We start from the raw sequence: 23639 nt of genomic DNA on the forward strand, positions 1-23639 counted from the left end.
TCAAATACTATAAAAAGGTTGATCCAAATTTCTTGCTTACTAAAGAAGGTTGTCATGCTCTTGGTACCCTGAAGTGCCTAACATCTTCAGTGATCCAAATGCATTGTAATTGAATTCTAAACTCCTTTTAGTGCTAGGCTGAATTAATCATGGTATGTACTCAGAAAATTGCCCACAGCTTCACTAGAGAGATCCCGATTAGGGTCACTGTCTGCTCCACTAGAATATTAGTTAAATGAAAGAAAAAATAACAGATCACTGCTGATAGGGTTTTTTTGGTTTTTTTTTAAGCCAGGTAAACCAGTTCAAGCATATTTTAATGTCTTCGAACAGCACAGTCAGGATATTGCCTGGCACAAATAAATATACAGAAATCAAAGGGGGAAATAACAGGATCCCCTAATATTAAAATATTCTGTTCTACAAACAGCCTTAGTGTTACTTATATATTTGTACATCACTTTTATTTTATTTTTTTACAAATAACACAAGGCATCAAACATATCCAACATACCTTTCTCCTCCTATTTTCCCCACAACAACCCTGTTAGGTGAGTCAGGCTGTGCATCCCCATTCCCTTATTCCCCATACTACTGACATTTCTATATTTACCTTGGTCCTATGATTTCTCCCACCTATGTGAAAGTTTCCACTCATTCATAGAAGCTTAAGTCCCCTGCCCAATCCTACTCTACAAATGGAGCACCCTAATTTTAAGCCTTCCTTGAATTTCTGTCGTCCTTATCCATTTCCTCTTCCATTTCCATTTCTGTTTGCACTTATTAAGCCTCTAATATTATTCTGTATGCCTTTTCCTGTTTCCTGCTGTAATTTTAGGGACTTCTAAAATGGATCCCCACCTGTGAAATGGGCCATCTTCCTCTTGATTGTCTTGTACCTACCTATGAAACTTGCAAGGTTACAGTTTGACATACCATCAGATACCTATTCCACAATGACTCTCATTGTCCATTGAATCTACCCCAATGTACACTTTCATTTCATAAAATCATTGAGTTTGTAAAGGGGCTACTAGAGCATCAGGGACAAGTTGTTATTGCAGGAATCTAAATGAAAGAATCCTCAGCTGTTGTCTAGCTTCTGCTTCAGAAGGAAAGTCCACCATCTCTCTAACTAATGTTTTCAGTACATAAGTCCTAATGTTCCTTCCAAGACTTTTAAATGCTATTATATGTATTTCTTTTAAGGCTGAACACACCACATTTCTCTCTCTCTTTCTCTCTCTGTGTGTAAATATTGCACTAAGGCTCCTCTGATACTGCTCTCCACCTGTTCCAGCTTCTCTGAATCTTGCTGAAGTGTGGCGCCTAGTACTGAAATAGTACACAATTGTCCAGAGGGTAATGTGTTTACATTCTTCTTGTGTGGCCACATTAATATTCAAAGAACAGAAGATGAATATTAAATCAATTTCTGTACTTGAAAAAGGAACATAGAGCATGTTCAGGATCATTGCTGCAGGATGTTCTCTCTTATGATGAAGAGAGAAATCCACTGAAGAACTGGCTGTCATCGAAAGAAGTCTCAGGGCCTGGATTTATACTGTACTATTTAAAAGACCCAGGTGTTTTGTTCAAACAAACCTACTTTCTAATTGCTAGAGACTACAAAGTTTTTTTTTAAGTTCTATCTGAGAAATAGTAACAGTAGAAGTCATGGTTATTTAAATTGCTATACAATGTAGTGGTACTCCTTAAAATGTACTGGAGTTCCTTAAAAGGTGGGAATGGACCATTGAAACAAAAACCATCTCAAGTATAACAATTCGCTTTCCCTTTTTTCCTTGGCATCTTTTAAAGGATTATGAAAGCATATGAACAAACAGATGCGTGTACTGTCCAAATGAGAAAAGGGGACATACGGAAACAATAAAGCACAAATAAATATTGGTTGTAAATGCATTGAATAAAGATCCCTATTAATGAAAAGGGGGAAAAAGACATCTCCAATTATATTAGTTCAGCCAGCTACAATTATAAATTGCAGTTAAATTAGGTTAGTTCCGTGAAGGATTATATCTCAGTGCTAACCCTAATCATAGAAATAGAAGCTGTTGAAAAAGTGAGTGCTGATACGTGTAAACTTAAATCTCATTTAACGGGACTTGTATTTTCCTGTTACCATAATACTTTATGCAACTTATCATTTTATATTCCATTCAATTAAAATCTTAGCACATCTATAAATAGAGGAGCGAGAAAGACGGGAGGTGGAAGACGAAGGAAGGAGAAGGAATAAATGACATTGCAGAAGTCTCAAGATCCCCAGAGACCTTGTGGCTTTATTTAAATCCTAAAGATTGGGATCAAATGACAAGTGCAGATCATCACTTCATAGCTACATATTAATGACTTTACACGTGTGATTGAATGCTTTGATCCAAGCAAGACAGTTCTCAATTTTGTAAAACTAAGAACAAAACTAATCTAAAAACCTGGAGTCTATAATGGGTGACAGCTAAAACTGATAAGAGAAAAACCAGCAATTCTCAGGCCAGGAGACAACCTTTTATAAAAGTCCACTGACCCAAAAGGCATGAAAAAAAGAGCCTAGAGTGTAAACTTTAGGGCAGATTTACAGAAAGAGCTTGTTTCCATATTCTTCAGCAGTCAGATTTTCTATGCACATGTGACTTCATCATCATTGTATGCAGGAAAGCATTTGATGAACCAGATTATATTTGTGAAGCTTAGGCTATAAGCAACTTCCTGAATACAAGAGTCAAGTGTCTGAGGTTTCAAGATTACAGTATTGTCATACCTTGTGTGAAATCTAACACACTGCATAGTTAATGTGCATAGTAAGAACAGAAGCATGGAGAAAAGGAAATGTAAATGTTAGCCCCCAAAATAAAATGAAAGGAAAACATGTCCCTAAGCATGGTACTGGCATAACAACAACAACAACAACAACAATTGTAATGTATTGGGTTTTTGTCTTAGTAAAGAGTATCACGTGGGGTTAATTGCTGGAAGGTTGTTTAAGCACAGTCCTCGAACCGGCAGCCAGGCCAAACAATTCACATGCTCTGAGGTCCTGAGCAGTCAGAGCAATGGGGAGGTAGTTGTAGAGGGGCAAAGCCCGGGAGTGCAACGTGGGGCCCCTGATGGAGAAAGTCAACCAGAACACTACAGCCATTGTGCTAACTCCATGGAAGGATTAGACTCTGGAGTGGGCTGACTTGGAATGGCCAGCCAGAGAATTCCGAGTCAGCCAGACTCACTTGAACTTATGGTCCCTGGTCTACCCAGCCCAGCAGGCAAGCTGGTAGACCGGGAGTGCCTGGCTCTCCCAGGTGTTCCACGAGGCTTCGCAAGCCTCATGCGTATTTACAAGATTTTGTTCCAAAATAATGGAGCTTTAATGTTGCATGTGTCATTGAATTGCTACTTGCCAAGAGAGCCTCTGTATTAGCAAATGGAAAAAGGTGTAGTTTTGCATACTTCTTTTGTATCTCTGTAAAACTTGTAATTGCTGTAATCATCCCTTTTGTTATTATAATGTGTGTACATTCTAGGGGGGAGGGGTATAATGTATTGGGTTATTGTCTTACGTATGTAAGACGTGGTGTATCACATGAGGTTAATTGCTGGAAGGTTGTTTAAGCAGGGAAGCTGGCTAACGGCTCCCAGCTCCCCAGACAACCCGTCTCCAGCACCGTCATTGGCTGCTTCTAAGGCAGCAATAGGTTGCTTTAAACCTATTGGCTGCCACCTAGAGGCCAGGGTATAAATAGCTGCATTCACAGCCCTGTTTCTCAGTTCAGATCCTGTAAGCAAATAAAGGATGATTCTTGCTGAACTCACTCACCTCGTCTCGTCAATCAAGCAACAAACCCAGTATATAACAACAACAACAACAACAACAACAACAACAACAACAATAATAATAATAATAATAATAATAATAATAATAATAATAATAATAATAATAATAATCCTTCAGGAAAACTAATAGGGAAAAAATATCAATGGAGAAAAAAAAGCCCAGTAGATGAGATCTACGTATCAATAGTAGATGAGATCTACGTATCAATCTGAGACCAAGGATACATGAATATGCTGAGTGTCTCTAGCTCTAACATCACTGAAGTAAGTAAGTGAGAAGTAAGTAATAAGGAGTACGAAGTGAAGAACAATCCGTTGAAAAGTTATGCTGCAGAACAAATATTATGAAGAGAAATCAGTTGATTTGCTTGCAAAATATAAGGTTTAGAGAAAACTCAGGTAACTTTTATTTGGAAGGACTGAGATTCAATTCTGATTTTGTCCCCTGGAGTTATATTACTCAAAGATGAAGTTCTTTCTCCAATTGCATGTTATATAAAACAGGCTTGTCATCATCATTAGCTGCACTGGTTTAGAGTAATGTTTATCCCCTTTCTTTTGACAATATTCTGGACTACCTCAAGGTGTTCTCACTGAGAATATCTGCATATTCCACAAACATTTTGTTTTAATCAAAGTAATTTGTACAGTTTTCAAAACATGCATATTTTGGATGTAATTTTCCGTAACATGTGTCACTAGAGAACTACGTATTTTCACTGAATTATTTACTCCTAATGTCTGCTCTACTTTTAAAATACAGAATTAAATAAATTCATATTAAAATTCAAAATGAACAATTTTTCAGCCTTACTAGTTTTATTTTTATAATTCATTACTAAGAAAATCTCTGATTACATTAATATCTTTGCTCAGATAGACAACAAAATATATTTTCCTGATATATTTGGAAATCAGAGCAAACTTTTTGTAATCAATCCATAGGATAAAACACTGAGAAATTCAACTTTTCTTAAGCAAGGGGGGGGAGAGAAAATTTAATTCTGTTTCTTTGCAGGTATTCGTGTTACTCTGAAAATCTTTCTCCTACAATTTGTTTATCCCAATATCTGTCAGGCTTCACTTTTATGAATTCAAAAAAGACCCTTGTCACAACAGCTGGTAGTAGTTTTAGGGCAGCCTTGCAGGAGAAGAACAGGATTGCTACTGCTCGCCATAGTGTAAATATTTGTTTTAAAAGATTGCTCTTAATAAAGTAGTGCAGTATTTGATTGATTCATCTGGCTGTTTTTATTACACTAATGGAATGTGTTTATCTTCCAAGATTGAACATGTAATGGGTTTGATTTTTTGGAGCTTGTTCGGATAAACACCAGACTGAAAAATTTAATCTTTGATTAACTCAGTGGAATGGCCATGCACACTTCTGCAATGCAGCTTTGAGCTGTTCTTGTGCTGTGCCTATGCAGTCTGGACTCTAAAAACAGCTTTAGAAAAATACTATCACTTTGGCCATAGCTTGCCAGGTGTTCATTTTGGACTGAGGGTTGGTGTAGCCTCACGCAAACAATTCCTCTGCAGGTATGCTTTCCTAACTTTCTAACATGTTAGGGCAATTTTGGGGACAGCTGAAGTTTTCTGTTGATGTTAGCTTGTGGATGCGCAGGCATCCCCTGGGAAGGAGAAGGTTTGAACTCTGGAGATTCTTCAAGACTCATGGCATTTGCTTGAGCAGCAAGTTGAAGCCAGGGTTAATGAAATGTTTGCTCAGCTTTGGTTGATGTACCTTTGCAGTACAGGAGGACCTAAGCACAATAAACTATGCCTTCATTAGTGTCTAGTTGGGCTGCCCTTAAAGACTACTTGGAACTGCAAGAAGATGACATCTACCATAGCCTCCCGGTACTGTAACAGGATTCTGACAGTATGACTAGGGGTGGATGTCTAGGGGTGGATATGTGTCATTACTATTGTTGGTATACCAATGATGCCTCATCTGTCTTGTCCCCATACATCATCCAGCAGCTTTATGTAGATGTTAAATAGGAGCAGTCAGAGTGATGATTCCTGAGGCATCCCACAACAAAGCTGTGACCTTGGGCTTCAGCTCTCCCCTTTCCCCACAAACACTTAATGGAATCAGCCCTGGAGAAAGGAGCAGAACAATTGCAAAAGAGTGTCCCCCCCACACTCACACACACTCCCAGCCCTCCGATTCAGTTTGGAAGTATGCAATTATCACAGGTAATGAAAGCCACCCATTAAGTGAGAAGGACTGTCGCTAGAAGACTAAAAAGCCTGCATTATTTCCCTCCCAATCCTGCCAGAAACCATCCATAAGCATGCTCAAGATGTCTTTGAATCTACTGAAAGAAGTCTAGATCTGCTTCCTCAAGGGTTCTTTGATCCTGGCTACCTTATTTATAATCTTTTCCCCAAATCAGAAAGTTGGAATTTGGTTGGAAATGATCTAACCTTATTGCATCCAGCAGTGGCTTACGAGGAAGTGGGCAGATCATCAACTCCTTGAAAAAAGCTCTTCCTCAAAATAGTTGACCATATAATAAGGTAACCCATAAACCATGGTTTGTAATCATAATGGTTAATTGCATACAATGCTAAGTCCTGAGTAAACATTTTAGTTTACTGTGAGGTGCAGACCAGGTGATTGTTTTATTCCGCTTTTTATGAATAGTATAAGACCACAAACCTGCTGGGATTAAAGCCCACAGAATTCAGTGGAGATAACTTCTGAATGATAACAAACATAGGACTGCAGTGTGAGAAGTTTTAGACAATTAAAATGACATTTAATAAGGAAAGATTAAATATTAGACCTTGCAATGGGAATCTTCTAGTCAAACAATTAATTTTGAAGGGAGGATTTCTCAAGGGAAACTGCAGATTTATAAGGCAAAGTGTTTTTGCAAATCTCCCCCAAATGTTAGGGATTCTGTCTCATTTTCAACTAATATTTTTTTCACAATAAAGGAATACTTAAGTCTCTGCCGAAATCTTCTTTACTTTTTCTTGAACAATTCTCATGGGGTTTTTATGAAAAAGTATGGTTGTTTAAATTTATTTCAAGGAGAAGAAAGACTCAGTAATATTCTCATATTTAGAGTATGGTGTTCTGGTACTTACCTGGTTAGGGGATGGGCACATTGTATTTTAGAATGTGTAATGTTTCATTGTGCAATTATTGTTCCAGCATCCTACATTTGCTAACTTCCCATGGATTAATTAACTCCTAATGGAAGGCAGCGCAGAACAGTCCTCTAAACTGTTTCCACCTTGGAAACTATGAATACCAGGATCTTTTAGAGTGACGAAACTATGTGAGACAAACAAGAAAAATAACTACAACAGTCACTTCAAGCATATTTATTAATAAACTAAAAAATACCATGCAGATAAATAAATTCTAAAGTAGCCTGGGAATAAATGGAACACAGAAAGAGAACTTTTGAGAAATTGCAAGGCATATTTTACTATATAAAAAATATAAGCAGCCCTGAAATTCTTGACAATTTTTTTTTTAAATATACACCGGGGCACATTCATTTCTTCCTGTCAAATAGAGTAATCAACGCTAAATTTTGGTACTGCAAAGTGATATCTTCATAGAAGTTCCTTTCTTTGCATTAATGTTTCTCTTTTTCTTATTTGCTTCCAATTATCTCTAACAGAGGCTCAAGGAACTAAAACAGAGGGAGTTTGCTCGGAATGTGGCATCCAAATCAAGAAAGGATGAAAAGAAACAAGAGAAAGCTCTTCAACGCTTACATAAGTTAGCTGAACTCAGAAAAGAAGCTGCATGGTGAGTGAAAAGTTATCAAAAGGCAAAAAGAAAAAAAGAAAGAAAGAAAGAAAGAAAGAAAGAAAGAAAGAAAGAAAGAAAGAAAGAAAGAAAGAGAACGTAACTGACTATTGTGATCTCAAACCAGAACAACATTTTTTTTCTGACAAACTATACCTGACAACTAGATATGACACAATGCAAAGAAATAAGCATTTTAAAAGTATTGTTGCTTTTCAAGAAAGCTAAACATTTAAGAAATGACATACATTTAACTAAAATATTGGTAGTGATTTCTATGAGATGGCAAAAGTGCCATTTCAGTACAAGCTCATCCGATGATCCCACATTCAGCATCTTGTCCAGTTTGACCACTCACCCTCAGATACCACTGATTGGTGTGTGTGTGTGTGTGTGTGTGTGTGTGTAAGAATGTATGTGTAAGTGTATGTGTGGACATATGTTTGGATATCCATATTGATAAGGCAAGCAGAGCAGTTTGAATCAATGACAAACAGGTTAAGTATTTGAAGGAAAGAAATATATTGGTGTGCTGTTGATTCTCTGCAACATTTTCATTAATACTGCTGGAAGACAGACAGACTCTCCTCTCTCTGCCAAAACAAGAAGGTGAAATGAATTTTGTGGGTGATCCCATTCTTCCACATACTTATCTTCTTTATGGAAAACTGCATGGATATGGCTCTGGGGATTTTAAATAGAGAAGGAGTAGCAATTTTTCCCTTTTTGATATCAGGATTCTTTTGCTGGATCCCAGGCTTTTCATAACTGATCCTCCCCTTTACAGAAAAAAAAACATTATATGTCAGTCTCATTGATTATATCCCATCAAGTCGTTTTTTATTCCTAGCAACCACATACATAGATTTTCTCCATGATGAACTATCCCCCAGTGTGATCTTTCAGGTGTCCCAGCACTGTACCCATTGCAACTGTGTCTAAACCATTCACCTTGCCGCTGGTTGTCCTTTTTTTTTCTCTTTCCTTCTACCTTTCCCAGTATTAGAGCATTTTCCAAAGAACGAGGTCTTCACATAATATGTCCATAGTATGACAACTTGAACTTGGTCATTTGTGCCTTGAGTGAGAATCCTGGTTTGCTTTGTTTGACGATGCTTTCTTGGCTGTCCAGGGTATTCTCAGGAGTCTTCTACAAAACCAAAATTCAAAAATGCCGGTACTGTTCCTATCCTGCTCCTTTAAAATCCAACTTTCACTTCCATAGAGTATCAAGGGAGTATCACGGTTTTCATGATTCTCATCTTTGTAAGAATAGACACATCATGGTACTGACTCTCTTTTCTAAGGCCTTCATATCTGCTCTACCAGGTGCTACTTTATAGTATATTTTCTTAGCAAACAAAAAAATCTTGGTGGCAGAATAATGTTACAGACATAAACAGAGATAGACAATTTTTAAGAATTTTTCTGAAAAGTTTGGACAGTATTTTTTGAATGTTTCTTGTGCTAAGCATAAAATATGTTTGTTTCTTTCTTTTTTCCATCCCCTCCTGCATGAAATAAAAGTGAGAAACCATGCCACCAGTTTGTCAAAAATTGACACTGGAATTCTGAGATTCTGGCAGCCACAAATAAAGGGTTTAATGCCACTGATTGCAGAATGAAATATGAATATGAAATACGTGCTTCCTTTTCATATACACTTTGTCTCCTTGGTGCATTTGCTATAAACCCAGAGAGGGTTAATTGGATGTAATACTGGAATGTCAAGCAGATCTAACATGAAAATAATTTCACTCCATCTTTTGCTGGTTATCAGTGCTCCTTGTATGTTTCCTAAAAAATAGTCTTCAAATAACCAAATTGCTTGCTAGTCTGGAATTAGATAAACATAACGTGATCTTCAAAAACTGGGGAACAATTGTGAAAATGTATAATTACTCAAATGTTTAATTACATTAAGTAGTAACATCTACACAAGTCAGCCTGTAGTGTAGAAACTGAACACAGAGGATGCTTTGCAATTGTTGATCTCTATCATACTTTTAGATCTCTAAAGTTTTACATCCTTTATTGAGGTGCAGCCACACTTTCAAGCTGCTAATAGCGTAAACCATAACCTCTTAGCACCCTCTAAATCAATTGGCTGCCATTTTAATGTCATTTCTCATAGTTTTAAAAGTGCTGCAGCTTTGCCACTGCCCTCATTATGGAAATATTGAACCTATCACAATCTGGTGGCTATCCCCCCCACCCCCCAAGGGATAAAAAATGTGACCGGAAAAATTACAGTCCTTTGAAAAAAAAACAATCTTGTTCCCAGCAAAGGGAACACTAACAAGAGAGAATTGCTACATGAAATCATTTCACAATTTATCCATGATCAAAACAAATCCATGATTTCCTATGGTGGGTTTAGCATTTTTCTGAAATCAAAATAGATATGAAATCTAGGCTGCCAAATGTGAGGGTCCATGAATTCCTTATCCTTTTAGTTGTGTTTGTTTCCACTGATATAGGCATTGTTTGTGCCATTGCAGGAACGTGCCAATGACCAGACACCTGAATCCCTTTGTTTCTAGACCCACTTCTAAAATTCTGCCCTTTTTAATGATCTTGAAGGCCTTGTAGAAATAAAAATAAAGTCTTTGGCTTATAGAAAAACAGTATTGCCTAGAAGCAGTAAGTGTTGAGGCAGTACTCTAGTGGAAGGGGTTTCTTTGGTGTACTGGAAAAATGCAGTAGCTATTCATTCTGGCAGAGACACCCAGGCATGGGGGGTTCCTAAGGGGAAGCAATACATATTCCATTCCTTTTGTATATGTACATTATATAAATTTTACCCACATGATGTCACACTCATCGATTAAATGATTGGAGCTCTTGTTGCAATGGCATAGAGCGTCTTCCACCATTTTGAGGCAACTCCCCAATCCCACGGATGCCTCTTCTCTTTAGGACAGAAAAGACCACCATGGGGTTTGGGGGGAGCCATTTTGCGGTGGCTCAGTGGGTTAGGCCGCTGAGCTTGTCAATCAGAAGATCGGCAGTTTGGCGGGTCGAATCCCGAGTGCTGCGTAGCAGAGTGAGCACCTGTTACTCGTCCCAGCTTCTGCCAACCTAGCAGTTCGAAAGCACGTAAAAATGCAAGTAGAAAAATAGGGACCACTATGGTGGGAAGGTAACAGCGTTCCGTGCCCCTTTGGCGTCTAGTCATGCCAGCCACATGACCACAGAGACGTCCTCAGACAAGCGCTGGCTCTTCGGCTTTGAAACGAAGATGAGCACTGGCCCCTAGAGTTGGAAACGACTAGCACGCATGTGCGAGGGAACCTTTACCTTTACTATTTTGCCCAAGCCTTCAGAGATGCAAAGATGCTCTTCAGAAGTACAGAATTCTAGAATTTGCCTATAGGTTGCAGTTGGGCCAACAGTTTTAATTAACATATCTCTTGTTTCTTTCACATTCTCCATTTCTGGATCTCCACCGAAGCTAAATTAATACCTTTTACTTGATTACATTCCTTCTTCTACGCATGGTTTTAATTGTGTTAAATGATCTATTTTCCTCCAATTCAGACAAGTATGAAAGAATGTATCAGAGAGGTTTACATAGTCAGAGCCTAAGTAACTAGAACAGGTCACATTCAAATCCTTCTTTTAACCTAATATACCGAAAATATTTAGCTTTATAGAGTTCTGCTGAGCAGTTTAAAACCGAGAATTTTGTTTTAGTGTGTTGCAGCCTGGCTTTTATATTATTCCTTTTTCTCTTGCTTCTCAAGTCTTTGTAACCTTTAAATAACTCACAGCTAGAGGGCCATATCCAACTCCCCATGCTGGGCTAATGATTGTGTTATACTTAATGGTATATTTATTAATGGGGGTACTTCAGAGAGGGTGAAGGACAGTGGATCAACCTATGTGTATACATATCTGAAATTGTAAGCCGAATCCCTGGGATACAGTATACACTTAGATGTTGCTATAAATGTTTTAGAACTGCAGTTAAAGAGTCCAACATGCTACATCAGAGAAAATGCAAGCTTGGCTGGTAGACGGTAGCTGTGGTTCTTAAAGCAACTGTTCCAAATGACTACAGGAGGTTCTGTGCTCATATTCTCACAACAATTTTGGCATCCAGTAGGACCTGTTTAAAGGTCATTTTAAAATTGCTACCACACCATGCATTCCAAAAGAGTCGTTAAAAACACCAGAGATGGAGGCTGCTCGGAGGCTTCTAATTCAGCTGTGTTTGCTTCCTGGGAAATCGTCATCAACAGCAAGACTCCTTCTCAGAGGGCTTAGAGAGCCTCTGCCACCTGAGAGAAAGAGCCATAGAATCATAAAGTGGGAAGGAGCCATTTACCCCATCAAACCCAACTCCCTGCTAGGAACAGAAATCCAAATTAAACATTCATGATAACTGGTTGCATAGACTCTGCTGGAATATATGTAGTGAAAGGGGCCCCACAACTTCTCTGCATAATTGGTTCTACTGCTGAATTCTCTTACAGTCAAAAAGTCCCCTCCCCTTCTTAATAGTTGAAGTTTGACTTCCTGCAACTTAAATCAATTATTCCTCACCCTGCGTTCCAGAATGGATAGGTCTTGACCTTCTGTGAAACATCCTTGCCGATATTTTAAGAACACTGTCATATCCTCTCTTACAGGTCTCAAAGGTCAACACTGCCTTTTCCTTCAAATCATTCTTCATTTGCATTCCACTGTCTCTATCCATCCTAGTTGGATTGCTATATTGAGCTTATCTGAATCTTTATTAAAGTGTCCCGAAAAGAATCAGAACTTGATGTTTTAATGAGGTCTGACCCATATAAGAATAAAGTGAAGCTCTTGCTTCCCATGATTTGGAAATTATGTTGAGGCAGCCCAAAATTACATTTGCCTTTTGGGCAGCCATATCAAAATGGTGAGCAACTAAAATACCAAGAACCTTTTCACATCTATTCTGCATCATATATTTGCCCAGTTGATATTTTCCATAAGTAAAGAGCTTTGCATTTGTCTTAATTACGTTTCTCTAACCTATCACGATCAATTAAAATTTTCTCAATTAGTAGATCTCTATCTATTGTTTTAGGTTTCTAATCCAATTCTGAACCTTCTGAAAATCTAATAAGTATTTCTTTCACCTCTTTCTCAAACCCATTAATGAAATTGCAGATGAACACTGGGTTGAGGAACAAGCAATCTCAGTCCTCCTTTTAGTAAATCCCATCCTTCATTTGCTCTATGCTAATTATGAAAATTGTATCTCTAGATCTCAATTATTAAATTATATTTCTTTCCTGTAATTGTTGAAGTTTAATTATGTTCTTCATTTTTTTTTAAAAAAATGAATATTTTATATAGAAATGCTCATGAATAGCACTCTGCCCTATGTTTATGTCATTTTCTTCAAGAGGGTACAAGTCCCAATTCAGTTCATATTGAAGGCACCATTCAAGCCGCTTCTGAGTTGAAAGTATTAGCTGATGACAGAATAACAGAACAACAGAATAATAGTGTTGGAAGGGACTGTGGAGGTCTTCTAATCCAACCCCCTACTCAAGCAGGAGATCTTATACCATTCCAGACAAGTGGCTGTCCAGTCCCTTCTTAAAAGTCTCCAGTGATTGAGCACCATCATCATCACATCATCATTGTCCAGGGTACACTCATGGGGGCTCATTTCATGTCCCATCAAAGAGCTGGAGGGAATGAAGGGAGCTCACCCCGCCATGCAACAGCACTGAGGTCTCAAACACAGGCTTGTTAACCTCCAACTCAATGGCCTAACCATGTGAGCCACCATGCTCCTAGCGTACAAGTCATTATTGGACATCATTTCATCAGAGTTTTCTTCTCCACCCCATGCTCCAAGGAACTCATCCTCAAGAATCTCACATTCTGCAACCAAACATTATTACTACTCCTTGTGAAATACAATAATTTCATGACATTAGTTTACCATCCCAAAATGCTGATCATGATCCTGGAAACCCTATCCTTTCCATAGACATCATTTTGACAGGCAGTCAACCATTTTCTATATTCTTCTTTCCTTGTCCAGTCCTCTTTTCACAGATTGAAAGGTTGAACGAGAATACCATCTGAGCTCATGAGTTGTGCAGCTTCTGTCCCCTAGTTTTGAAGCTGCCTCTAATTGGTTTTGGCAGTGTCATTTCAGATCCAAAAGTGAAATTCAAGACAAATTCTATCTTTTTCTGACACAGAAAGCCTATGGAAAATGCTCAATTGTTATTCTGTCCTTGTAGCTTGCAGATACTATAATTGGCTAGTACATTTACCTAGATATAAGGGAAGGAGCTAGTAGTTAAATGTAGACTGGAATCACAGTGCAATTTCCATAAAAGATGGTTACATTAGACCAAATGAAAGATTCAACAACTAAATAGGTGCTCAGTTTTCCAGGAAAAAGAATTTTTGCATGGAAATAAATTAATGAGACCAAGTGGAATACCTGAATATTTTTCAGCACACTCTTCTGTGTGGTGAAAGGTTTATTAGATCCATATTATTATATTTCTTTCTTTTTAAAGTTGTAATTGTCTTTACCACAATAAATATTAATACATATTATTTATATCAAAATCCCTCAAGCCAGTTAACAGCAGGGGTTCTTTGTGATGAATGTAGAGTGCAACTAAAACTAACATAAAATGTCAAGCTGTTGCACACATTGATCTGTGTTCCAGAAACTTTGGTAATATTCAATGCAGGGATAATCTTAAAAATTCTAAGAGGGAGAAAACAAGTTAGAGAATAGTTCATATATGCAGGTTTTATCTAACAGAAATTTTGATGTTGATCGGGGTTTTAAGATGAAACATCAGTGGACAATTACCAAGATCCATAGCTTAAGAAGGCTGTAAGTGGGATCCTCTTAACTATTAGTTCTCCTCAATCTGACTAGTGTCCCTAGGAATCATAAGGGGGGGGGAGCAAGGTGCAATCCATTCACTCTCATTCAATGTCCTTTTCTACAATTTATTGGAGCTCAGGATGTGTGGAGTATAGTTCCCAGAATTTTAGTTCATTATGAGTTGTTATCTTAATATATTTGCAGAAAATAGGGAATGCTGGCTAAGTGTAGGCAGTTACAGATATTGATCTCAGGGGAAACGGATAAGACAGTAGAAGAAATAGAATAGAGTAGAAATGAGGAACAGGTGATCCCAATGAGAGAAGGAGTAGCCATTGAGGACATCTTGCTCAAGAATCTCCAGACTCTGGAAACTGCTTCTGGGCAAAGAAATACTTCCATAAGTATTTTTACCACTTCTTATACCATCACAACAAAAGGCTTAGAAATTATTATAAAAGTGGAGAGAATTTCAATGCATATGGGGCTGAGATGGAATTCTTACAGGTAACATATGGTAATTTTATAGTTACATTCATACCACCTTCTGTCATTTCCAAGGGAAAATATCATCAGGGAATTCCTCCCATTGGGCTTTTATGGGACAATGCTCCTGTTATTGGAAAGGGGAATACATGCCCTAGAAAACTCATTGGTGGAACTTTTCCCCTTGGAAAAATTGTCCACTTAGTCAGCATCACCTTCAGAACCACAACAAGTGAACAGGAAGTAAAATAGGAACGGGGGAATCTTACAAAGCAGCTGGTGTGCCTGTGGAACTGATTAGTTGCATTAAATGAGAATTGTTTAGCTAATGGAATGAAGTGGTATGTTTCAACTTGGGTGAATATGTTGTGTGGTGCTTGCTTGCCAAGCATATGGTCAGAGGATGAGGGACTTACCCTTGCAGCTGATTCACTCATCATATGGTCTGAGGTTGATTGGATCATTAGAAATGCAGACATGATATTGGGTTGTGATTGGCATGCAGAATGCATGGTGACTTGCCTCCTGGTATGAATGTTATCAAATTCTGTCTAGTTAAGCTATTAAATAGTGTTTGGGAAGATGGTGTGTGGCACCAAGATGCTAGATTCTGCTGACATAATCTATGTCGGCACCAATAATATTGAAAAACGAAGTTAGTCAACCCAGGAAGACAAATTCACATTGGGGCACAGGACTGCTAGGAATAGAACTGAAAAAAAAGTGCTAACACTAATACTACCTATGGTGTATTTGCATCGGTTTGGTTCTGGTAACCACACTTGGAAAAAATGTAACAGAATTGTGGAAAACGGACAAAAGAGCAACCAAAATGAAGAGGGGACTCAAATGTGTTTTGTATAAGAAAAGGCTAGTGTGTTTGGGACTCCTTCACTTGGAAAAAAACAGTGATAGACAAGAGAAATGGTTAACATGGATTGAATCATGCAAATTCATTTCTAAAAATGAATTAGAAAAAAAAACTTTTCTCTAAACACTAGAGACAGGTACCATCCAATGAAGGAGACTGAAAATAGATAAAAGAAAACTTCTTAGAAGACATAATTTGTGGAAATCATTTCAACCTGACATTTAAAAGGGGAATGGATAAATTCATGGAGGATATATTCCTAGTGAGTTATTAGTCTTGAAATCTCAGTGTTATTTGAGGGCAAAAGGAACCTCACTTCCAAATACCAGTGCAGGTGGGACAATGATGCTAGAAGGGTAGGATTCCATCTCTTACTTGAAAAAGCAGCATTAAATAAGCCTCTTTGAGAAACAAAATTCTGAATAAATGGGTTTGGCCTGTCACAGCAGGGCTGCTCTTATGTTCTTATCCACTCTTCTGTCCCCAGCTTCTTGGTCCAGAAATGTTGAAAAGCAATTTGTGCTTTGCTGTATGAAGAATTAACACTGCTGGTGACAGAAGTTATAAATTACTAGTAACTACTCTGTAAAACCAAAGGAAAGTTTGGATACAACGCTGTCTTTAGGAATTTTTTTAAAAATGTCAATACAGCTAATCCTCCAATACAGCTAGTCCTCACTGCCCTGCGCACCAACTCCTGCCACTTCGCATTCCCCCCTCCATCTTATGGCTCTTGCTGTTGCCCTGGTCCTTCATGAGGCAGTTCTGTCTCCATGAGGCCATCTTCCCCAGGTTTCATGAGGAAGCCATCATATACAACCTTGGGAAGAAAGCCTCATGCAACTAACAGTTGTCCCATAAAGGGGCAGGCCGGGCATGCTTAGTTATTGGCAGAAGAAAGAAGATAGCAATAGTCAACTAGGGAAGCAAGGATGACAGAGTGCAAGGGACTGAAAGGGCGTAGATGATGGGGACTCATTCCCCTGTGGTCCTAAGCACCCAAATTTGGGTCATGTGACTGTAGGGTTGCTGTGATGACTATAACTTTGGCAGCCAGTATTGTCTCTTTATTCAGCCCTGCCATATTTTCAGACTGTCACTGAAGAAATGGTTGTAAATCAAGGATTATCTGTATACAATACATCTAAGTTTTGCCTCTAAATTGTCAGGATTGTGTTGATTTTTTTTAAAAAAATAAGTTTACATTGTAAAAAAAACGTTATTGCTGCATTGTTAGTTGAGCATTTCTCATGTATTTGAATTAAGTATGATTTGTACTGATATAAAAGTTTTGTTCTGTTTTGTTTCAGTGCTCCAGGAAGTGGTCCTATGTTCAGATCCACCACGGTTATGGTCCGGGATAATTTTAATGACATTCCTCAATGCAGTCTCATTGACTCTGTTAAAAAGGAACAAGATTTCAACTTTGCCCTGTTGCCCAGTTCGAAGACTGCTAGCGACGTTGCATCTGTCGTGCCACTGATTCCTGAAGCGCCAACTAACAGTGGACCAGACATTAAGCTTGGAGATCAAGTCCAGGGACTCCATGGACATAAAGTAGGGTTTTCTTTTGCATTTCCCAAAAAAGCATCCATCAAACTAGAATCATCAGCTGCTGCTTTCTATGAATACAATGATGAAACATCAGCTGAACATGGAGTTAGTCGAAGAAGCCGGTTTGTTCCTGGGCCGGGGAATCTTCCAGTCTCATCAGCAGAAGAAATAGCTTTGTGTTTTGAAGAGAAACCTAGTTCCATTGCTCCACTGATGGAGAAACATGAAGCTGACAATGCAGAGTCAATCCCAGCACAAGATTCAAATGGACTACCCACTGAAGGGAATGGGATACAGCCGTCCCCAGAACTGAGGCACCCTGTTTCTCATTTAAAAGGGCCCGGGTTTGTTGATTCAGACAGCTGTGGTACTGAAGTAGATGCTGCAGCATTACCTGATGACATGCTAACCAAGGGAGCTTTGGGGAGCCAAACCCTTCCTGTGGAATGCAGTGGTAATGAACCCACGGGAAACGAATGTGTAGTCTTACCTGTGAATGAAGAACATTTATCACAGCACAATCCCCAGGAAGAAAATGAACCAAACATTAGCAATGATTCAGTTATTTCTGAAGTTGAAATTAAAGAATGCATACCTGATGGACCAATTCCAGCTAATTCTGAAGAGGAAGCTAGAACTCTGCCTAATAAACAAATTCCATCAAAAAGGCTTTGTGAGCCATTTGTTCCCGTACTTAACAAACATGGATATACTGTCCTTCAGTGGCCATGTGAAATGTTACTTTACACAAACACAGAGCCATCTATTTCATACAGTTGTAATCCTTTATGTTTTGACTTCCGGTCATCAAAATCAAGTGAGTCCCTGGAGAAAAATAAACAGCAATCAAATATTCCTAATTCAACCCAGAAGATTGAAGCTAGCCAGGATTTGGACTGCAACCATCCAAATGAATCTCTTTCAGAGAATACTGATTATGCAGCTGCAGCACCAATTTATTCAACGGAGAGCTGTAATCTTGAGGGGAAAAAAGATGAATTATCCTTAGATCCTTCGCAGTCAACTGGGAAAAATGAAACACATCAAAACATTCTCAAGTCTGCCAATGAACAAGAAAACAAAGGCTGGAACAAAAGGACACATGAAAAAAGATTTTATAGGAATAGGAAAAGGAAAAGGAGGAGAAAGCAATGCTATCATCATTATGAGGAAATGACTGAGTTCACTGCTAAAATTTATCCAGTAACTGAACAGCAAAATAACTTTACTGAAATTGATAAACACCAGAAGCTTCATAGCACCTTGGAACAAGGCATAAATGAAAGTCAGTTAGGAGATTCAGTTTTGGAACAATTAGAGGAAGCAGACAAAATTCCTGAAAAGGAGGACAATGATTATCCTGGTACTATATCTATAATTACACATGTCCATAGGAATCAAGGTCCTCAGACCATTTGTAACACAAATGACAATAGGAATTGTTGCATTAATTCTAATCATTTATGGACAAAGAGCAAAACAATCTCTCACAGACAATCAAATAAAGCGGGAACTAATTCTGGAAAATGCCATTCAGTTTATTCTAGACCACTTTGTAATTGGACTGCCACAAGACAATGCAGTAGCCCAGACCATAAACATCTAAGCCACTATCCAGATAAAAAATACACAAGTCAGTCACAACCCACAAAAAGAGCCTACAGTTCTGCCATTGATGAACCAGAAAGATGCCACAGAAAGCGAAGATATGCTACCCACTCCTACTCTTCAGATGAAAGTTCAGCAGCACAAACATGTTTTTCAGAAGAGAATGTCAGGCAACTAGGCAAATTAGTAGTATCTTGTAAGCCGAAACGGAAACGAAGGAGAAAAAGAATAAGGGTTCATGATATATTTATAGAGAGGAGACCAGGAAAGAATATCAGTGTTAGATCTCCAACAGAAGTTGTGAAGTTTGAGGATTCTCCCAATAAATTAACTGAAGAAACTCCAGAGCAAACGAGTTCCCATTCCAGTGCAGATTATGCAAAAAACATAGAAAACAAGATGCAGCCAGTCGGAGGTCAAACAGATTCACCATCTGAACATCCAGTTTCATCAGAAAATATCCAAGACTCAAACTGTCCCATCTCGGAGCATACTCCCTGTCTGAAAGAATCCACGTATTCTGTTTCTCCTGTTATTGAACATAGCATTTCGACACCAGGGAAATCCAAGGATGTGCTGGAAGGACAAAAAGAGAAAAATGAGAACGCCCCTGAAATGCAGACTTCCCTTAAAATGTCCACCTTTGAAAAAAACCCAAACCAATCTCCCCCTAAAGGCTTTCTGTGTCCTGATGAAGTTGCTGAGACTGCACCACAGGAGAAGCGAAACCCGTCGGCCAATGAGTGGCTGAGGTACGGCCCGGATATATTAAACAGTATGCCTCCTGTGCACTTGAAGGAAACCCACATGAACAGCCATGCTTTCTTGACCACAGAACAGCTCCTCGCTCCATTCACCTTCCCTGAACATGCCCTGCTCTTCCCCAACGAAAACCACGACAAATTCAAGGATCTGCAGCTGGAGGCCTACCACCAGATCATCCAGCAAAACATGTTGGCGAGTAAGATGAAGCTGACTTTTCCTCCAGCTGCACTCCAACCTTCCGGTGCTCCTCTCCCACCCCTCCCCTTGCAGCAGCAGCAGCCTCTCTGTTCTACCTCTGTCACCATGATCCACCACACTGTTCTTCAGCAACATGCGGCGGCAGCAGCGGCCGCCGCGGCTGCCACTGCAAGTACATTTAAGGTCCTTCAGCCTCACCAGCAATTTCTTTCCCAGGTCCCAGCTCTTTCACGAGTCCCTTTACCTCATTTTTCACTTGGGCCAAGGCTATGCCCTACGGGCCACACAGCCATGGTTGGGCCACCCCAGTTGCCAGTCATCCCAGCATCGATTCTCCACTCAAGCCATTTGGCTTTTCCTCCTTTGCCACATACTCTATTCCCATCCCTCCTGTCCCCGCACCCTGCTGTCATTCCATTGCAGCCCCTCTTTTAGGACCCGCTGAACAGTTTAAGTGAAAAAGCAACTCTTACACTGAAGGAACACCAACAGCATTGATTAAAGAGGAGGAGAAATCCCTCTACCAGTAGCCTCAAATTAAACGGTTACTAAAGCCTCTGGACTGGGAATTTATTTGCTATTGGATTAACAATGCAAATATCCATGTAAAGTGCAGATTCATAATACAGTTAAAGCACTGAATAGTCTTTATATAGATATAGATATAAATGTATGTATGTATGTATGTATGTATGAAGATCATGATTTAAAATATGTTAACATGTATATAAACTATATTTATAGTACTGTAAGTTATGTTGTAAAGTATGCACCTTGTTTTTTTAAATATATTTGTGTATTTGCACCTAAGTAACGTTTAGACAAAGCCGATGCACTATGTTTTGTACAACATTCCTTATAAACATATAGTGAGAAACTTTCTCCTGCAATAATCTTCATTTGTTATGAATCTAAATTTGTTGTTGTTTTTTTAAAAAAGCATTTACTCTTAGCTTTATATATACCTTTTCCTACCATTTAAACAGAAGTTTCCTCTAGATTTGGATAATCATTAGTTCCAAGCGTACTGTGATTTATTATTAAAACCGTGAAGTAAAAATCCTTAAGGGGAACAATCTTACTAAGTGGAAGACAAAGGGTAATTGATCTGATTGTATTAGCAGCTTGATGTTGTGGACTGAGACAATATTGCCCAATATGTGGTATGCCTGAGTTGCTAATGTTATCTAAAAAATATATAGAGAAAAGCAGGAAAGCAGAAGAGAGGGAGATGCTTTATTTTGGTTAATGATCAACATATAGGTACACAGAATTATTTTTATTCTTCCCCTCTGCGGTTTGAATATAAAGTCTAAAAGACTAAAAAAGAGATTTTTGTGGACATCCTAGCCTTCGAACTACCCAAGGAACTGAAACAGCAAAGTTTCGCTGTCGGGCAAGCTTCCACACCAGCCGCCTTTCTTTCCTCTCACTTTGCCTCTTTTTAACTTCACACCCCACCTTCTATAAGGTAAAAGGTGGCCTCTATGTTTATGTGTCTCCTACCACCACCATCTGCTTCCACACCACATGGTCCAACCCAGCCAATGAAGTCATGCTCTGGTTGTGGTGCTCTGATACCTCATGGCTCCTCCTAGAGGAGGCAGACAGTGCCAGAGGGGACCCTGCTTGCACCATACTGCCAACGGGGCATTTTCAAAAACAAACAAGGATAGGAAGGGCAACAATAGGAAAAAAACGCAACTCTGGAAAATCTGTCAAAAAAGGTGCCGGAACTCCATTCCAGTGCATTCTATGACAAAAAAAAAAGCCCTGCTCATGCTGAAAATAGCTAAACTTACTGCTAATTCCATCAATGCAATCCACACATAACAGAGACAGATACAGCATGGGAATTCAGCAAAGATCAGTTATCCCCCAACTTAAACATTTAGAAATATTTGGCAGTGAATCACTATGCTTTTATTTTTCTCCCCTGCAAATAATGAGGTATAGATTGTGATTTTGATGGCAAGTGATGGCTGCATATTCCTAAACATTGTAGTGATGGGTAGAAAACTCACAAGACAAGTAATCAGTTTTTAAGTCTTAAAAATATGAAGTCTTTCTCAGGTTGTGTCTGTTTTCTGGTAACTATAATTTTCATTTTTAGTAATAATACAAAATCAGTTTGATTTTTTTCTAGGATTTTTTACATTAACCTCTCTGTCTAACCTATAATTCTTCATGCTGTCCCATCCAAATGTTCATTGGATCCAATGCTTTTAGCTGTTCAATATTATTCCAAATTAGCTATTTAAGGTAGTCTTTCAATATGGTAGGTGTTCTGGATCAAGCTGTCATATAATGATTTTTCCCCTTGCTAAGACCCCTGTGCTGGTCTGTATAGGCGGATATTATCACTGATAACAGCTCTTGCCAGATAGCAGAACTCATGAAAGTACCTTTTATCATCCAGAAGTACCTTTATTTGCATGCAGAGTAGATTACAGCAGATGAGGTGAATTAGATGATAAATGCACGGTATTTCCAAGATCAAAAGACAGTAACGACTCAGTGTCTGCACGTGTATCTGCCAGTTATGGAGGAAGAGAGTCCCCAGGGAGAAAAAGGAGGAAGTCCATCACAGAAAGGGGAGGGGTGTAAGGCACATGGTCAGGAGAAGGAGAGGAAATATGTCCGAGAGTGGGAGGAGTTGGCTGACCCAGATAAGATAGCATATTATAATTTCCCCAAAACAGCCACATGGTGGCAGCACAGTAGGTACAAAATCTTTTCTGCTTTAAGATGGCTTTATGGACAGAAGTGGTTTAGGCCAGGGGTCTCCAAACCTGGGAACTTTAAGACTTGTGGACTTCAACTCCTAGAATTCCTCAGCCAGCCCTGCCAGTCCTTAAAGTTGTCAAGTTTGGAGACTGTTGGTTGAGGCAAATAAAAAGAACTATCCTAAAACTAACAGTTGAGTAGGACATATTAAATTACTCTCAACAGATTTTGAGTAGAGACACAAAAGTTGGGAGGGGAAGTTTCCTTTCCCTAGTGGCTTTCAGTGAATCTCTCGCCAACAGTCATGAGAATGTGTGATTGGGCCAAGAACTAAATATTAAAATAGTCGATTAAATAGTTTGTTAGTAAATAAGTAATAAGCCAAAGTATAATGTTTAATTTGCAGGTGTGCTTATTTCTTGATATTCAATCTGCTTGTTTCCTAATATTCTTTAGGCTGCAATTCTATTCAGTTTTTTCCATCAGTGCCAGAGGGAGAAGCTGACCTTCAGAGCTGAAAATCTAAACTGAATTCTCTGAAAAAATATAACAAGTTTTTTTTCCAGTGTTTGTTATATTGGATGTTAGTTTAGCTGAGTTCTACCCACTTTGAGAGTGGTCCAGAAAGTTTATTTACACAGGATATGGATTTACAGGTTCCATAGCCTCTTGATTCTCAAGAAGAGACTAATACATATTTTAGCCATCGTTACTCATCCCCTCCCTCCCTCCCTCCCTCCCTCCCTCCCTCCCTCCCTTCCTCCCTTCCTTCCTTCCTTCCTTTCTCCCTCCCTCCCTCACAAAAGAGGAGAATGGAAATACTGCTCTTCTGTCAAGTGTGGAAATCAAGAAATTCAGACAGTTCAAATATATATAGGCTTTACTGCAAACTTAAGCTCTCTACAAGAATCTGAACTCCTAAGGTTCAAAGCAAATTGGCAGTAGGTAAGAGT

The 23639-nt window shown here is 38.8% G+C and overlaps 1 protein-coding gene across 1 annotated transcript in view; it reads left to right on the top strand.

Moving 5' to 3' along the window:
- ZNF804A (zinc finger protein 804A) overlaps window positions 1-20394 on the top strand; it is a gene marked incomplete at both ends in the record, with an annotated part of 236828 nt that extends 216434 nt beyond the window's left edge. The window contains 2 exons of the mRNA XM_083375961.1: window positions 7500-7630; window positions 17145-20394. Of these exons, the coding sequence (XP_083232087.1) occupies window positions 7500-7630; window positions 17145-20394 (3381 nt within the window). The remainder of the gene's footprint in view (window positions 1-7499; window positions 7631-17144) is intronic.
- Between the last annotated feature and the right edge of the window lie 3245 nt (window positions 20395-23639).

This window comes from Vipera ursinii, assembly GCF_947247035.1.
Source record: "Vipera ursinii genome assembly, chromosome: 1".
Classification (NCBI taxonomy): domain Eukaryota; kingdom Metazoa; phylum Chordata; class Lepidosauria; order Squamata; family Viperidae; genus Vipera; species Vipera ursinii.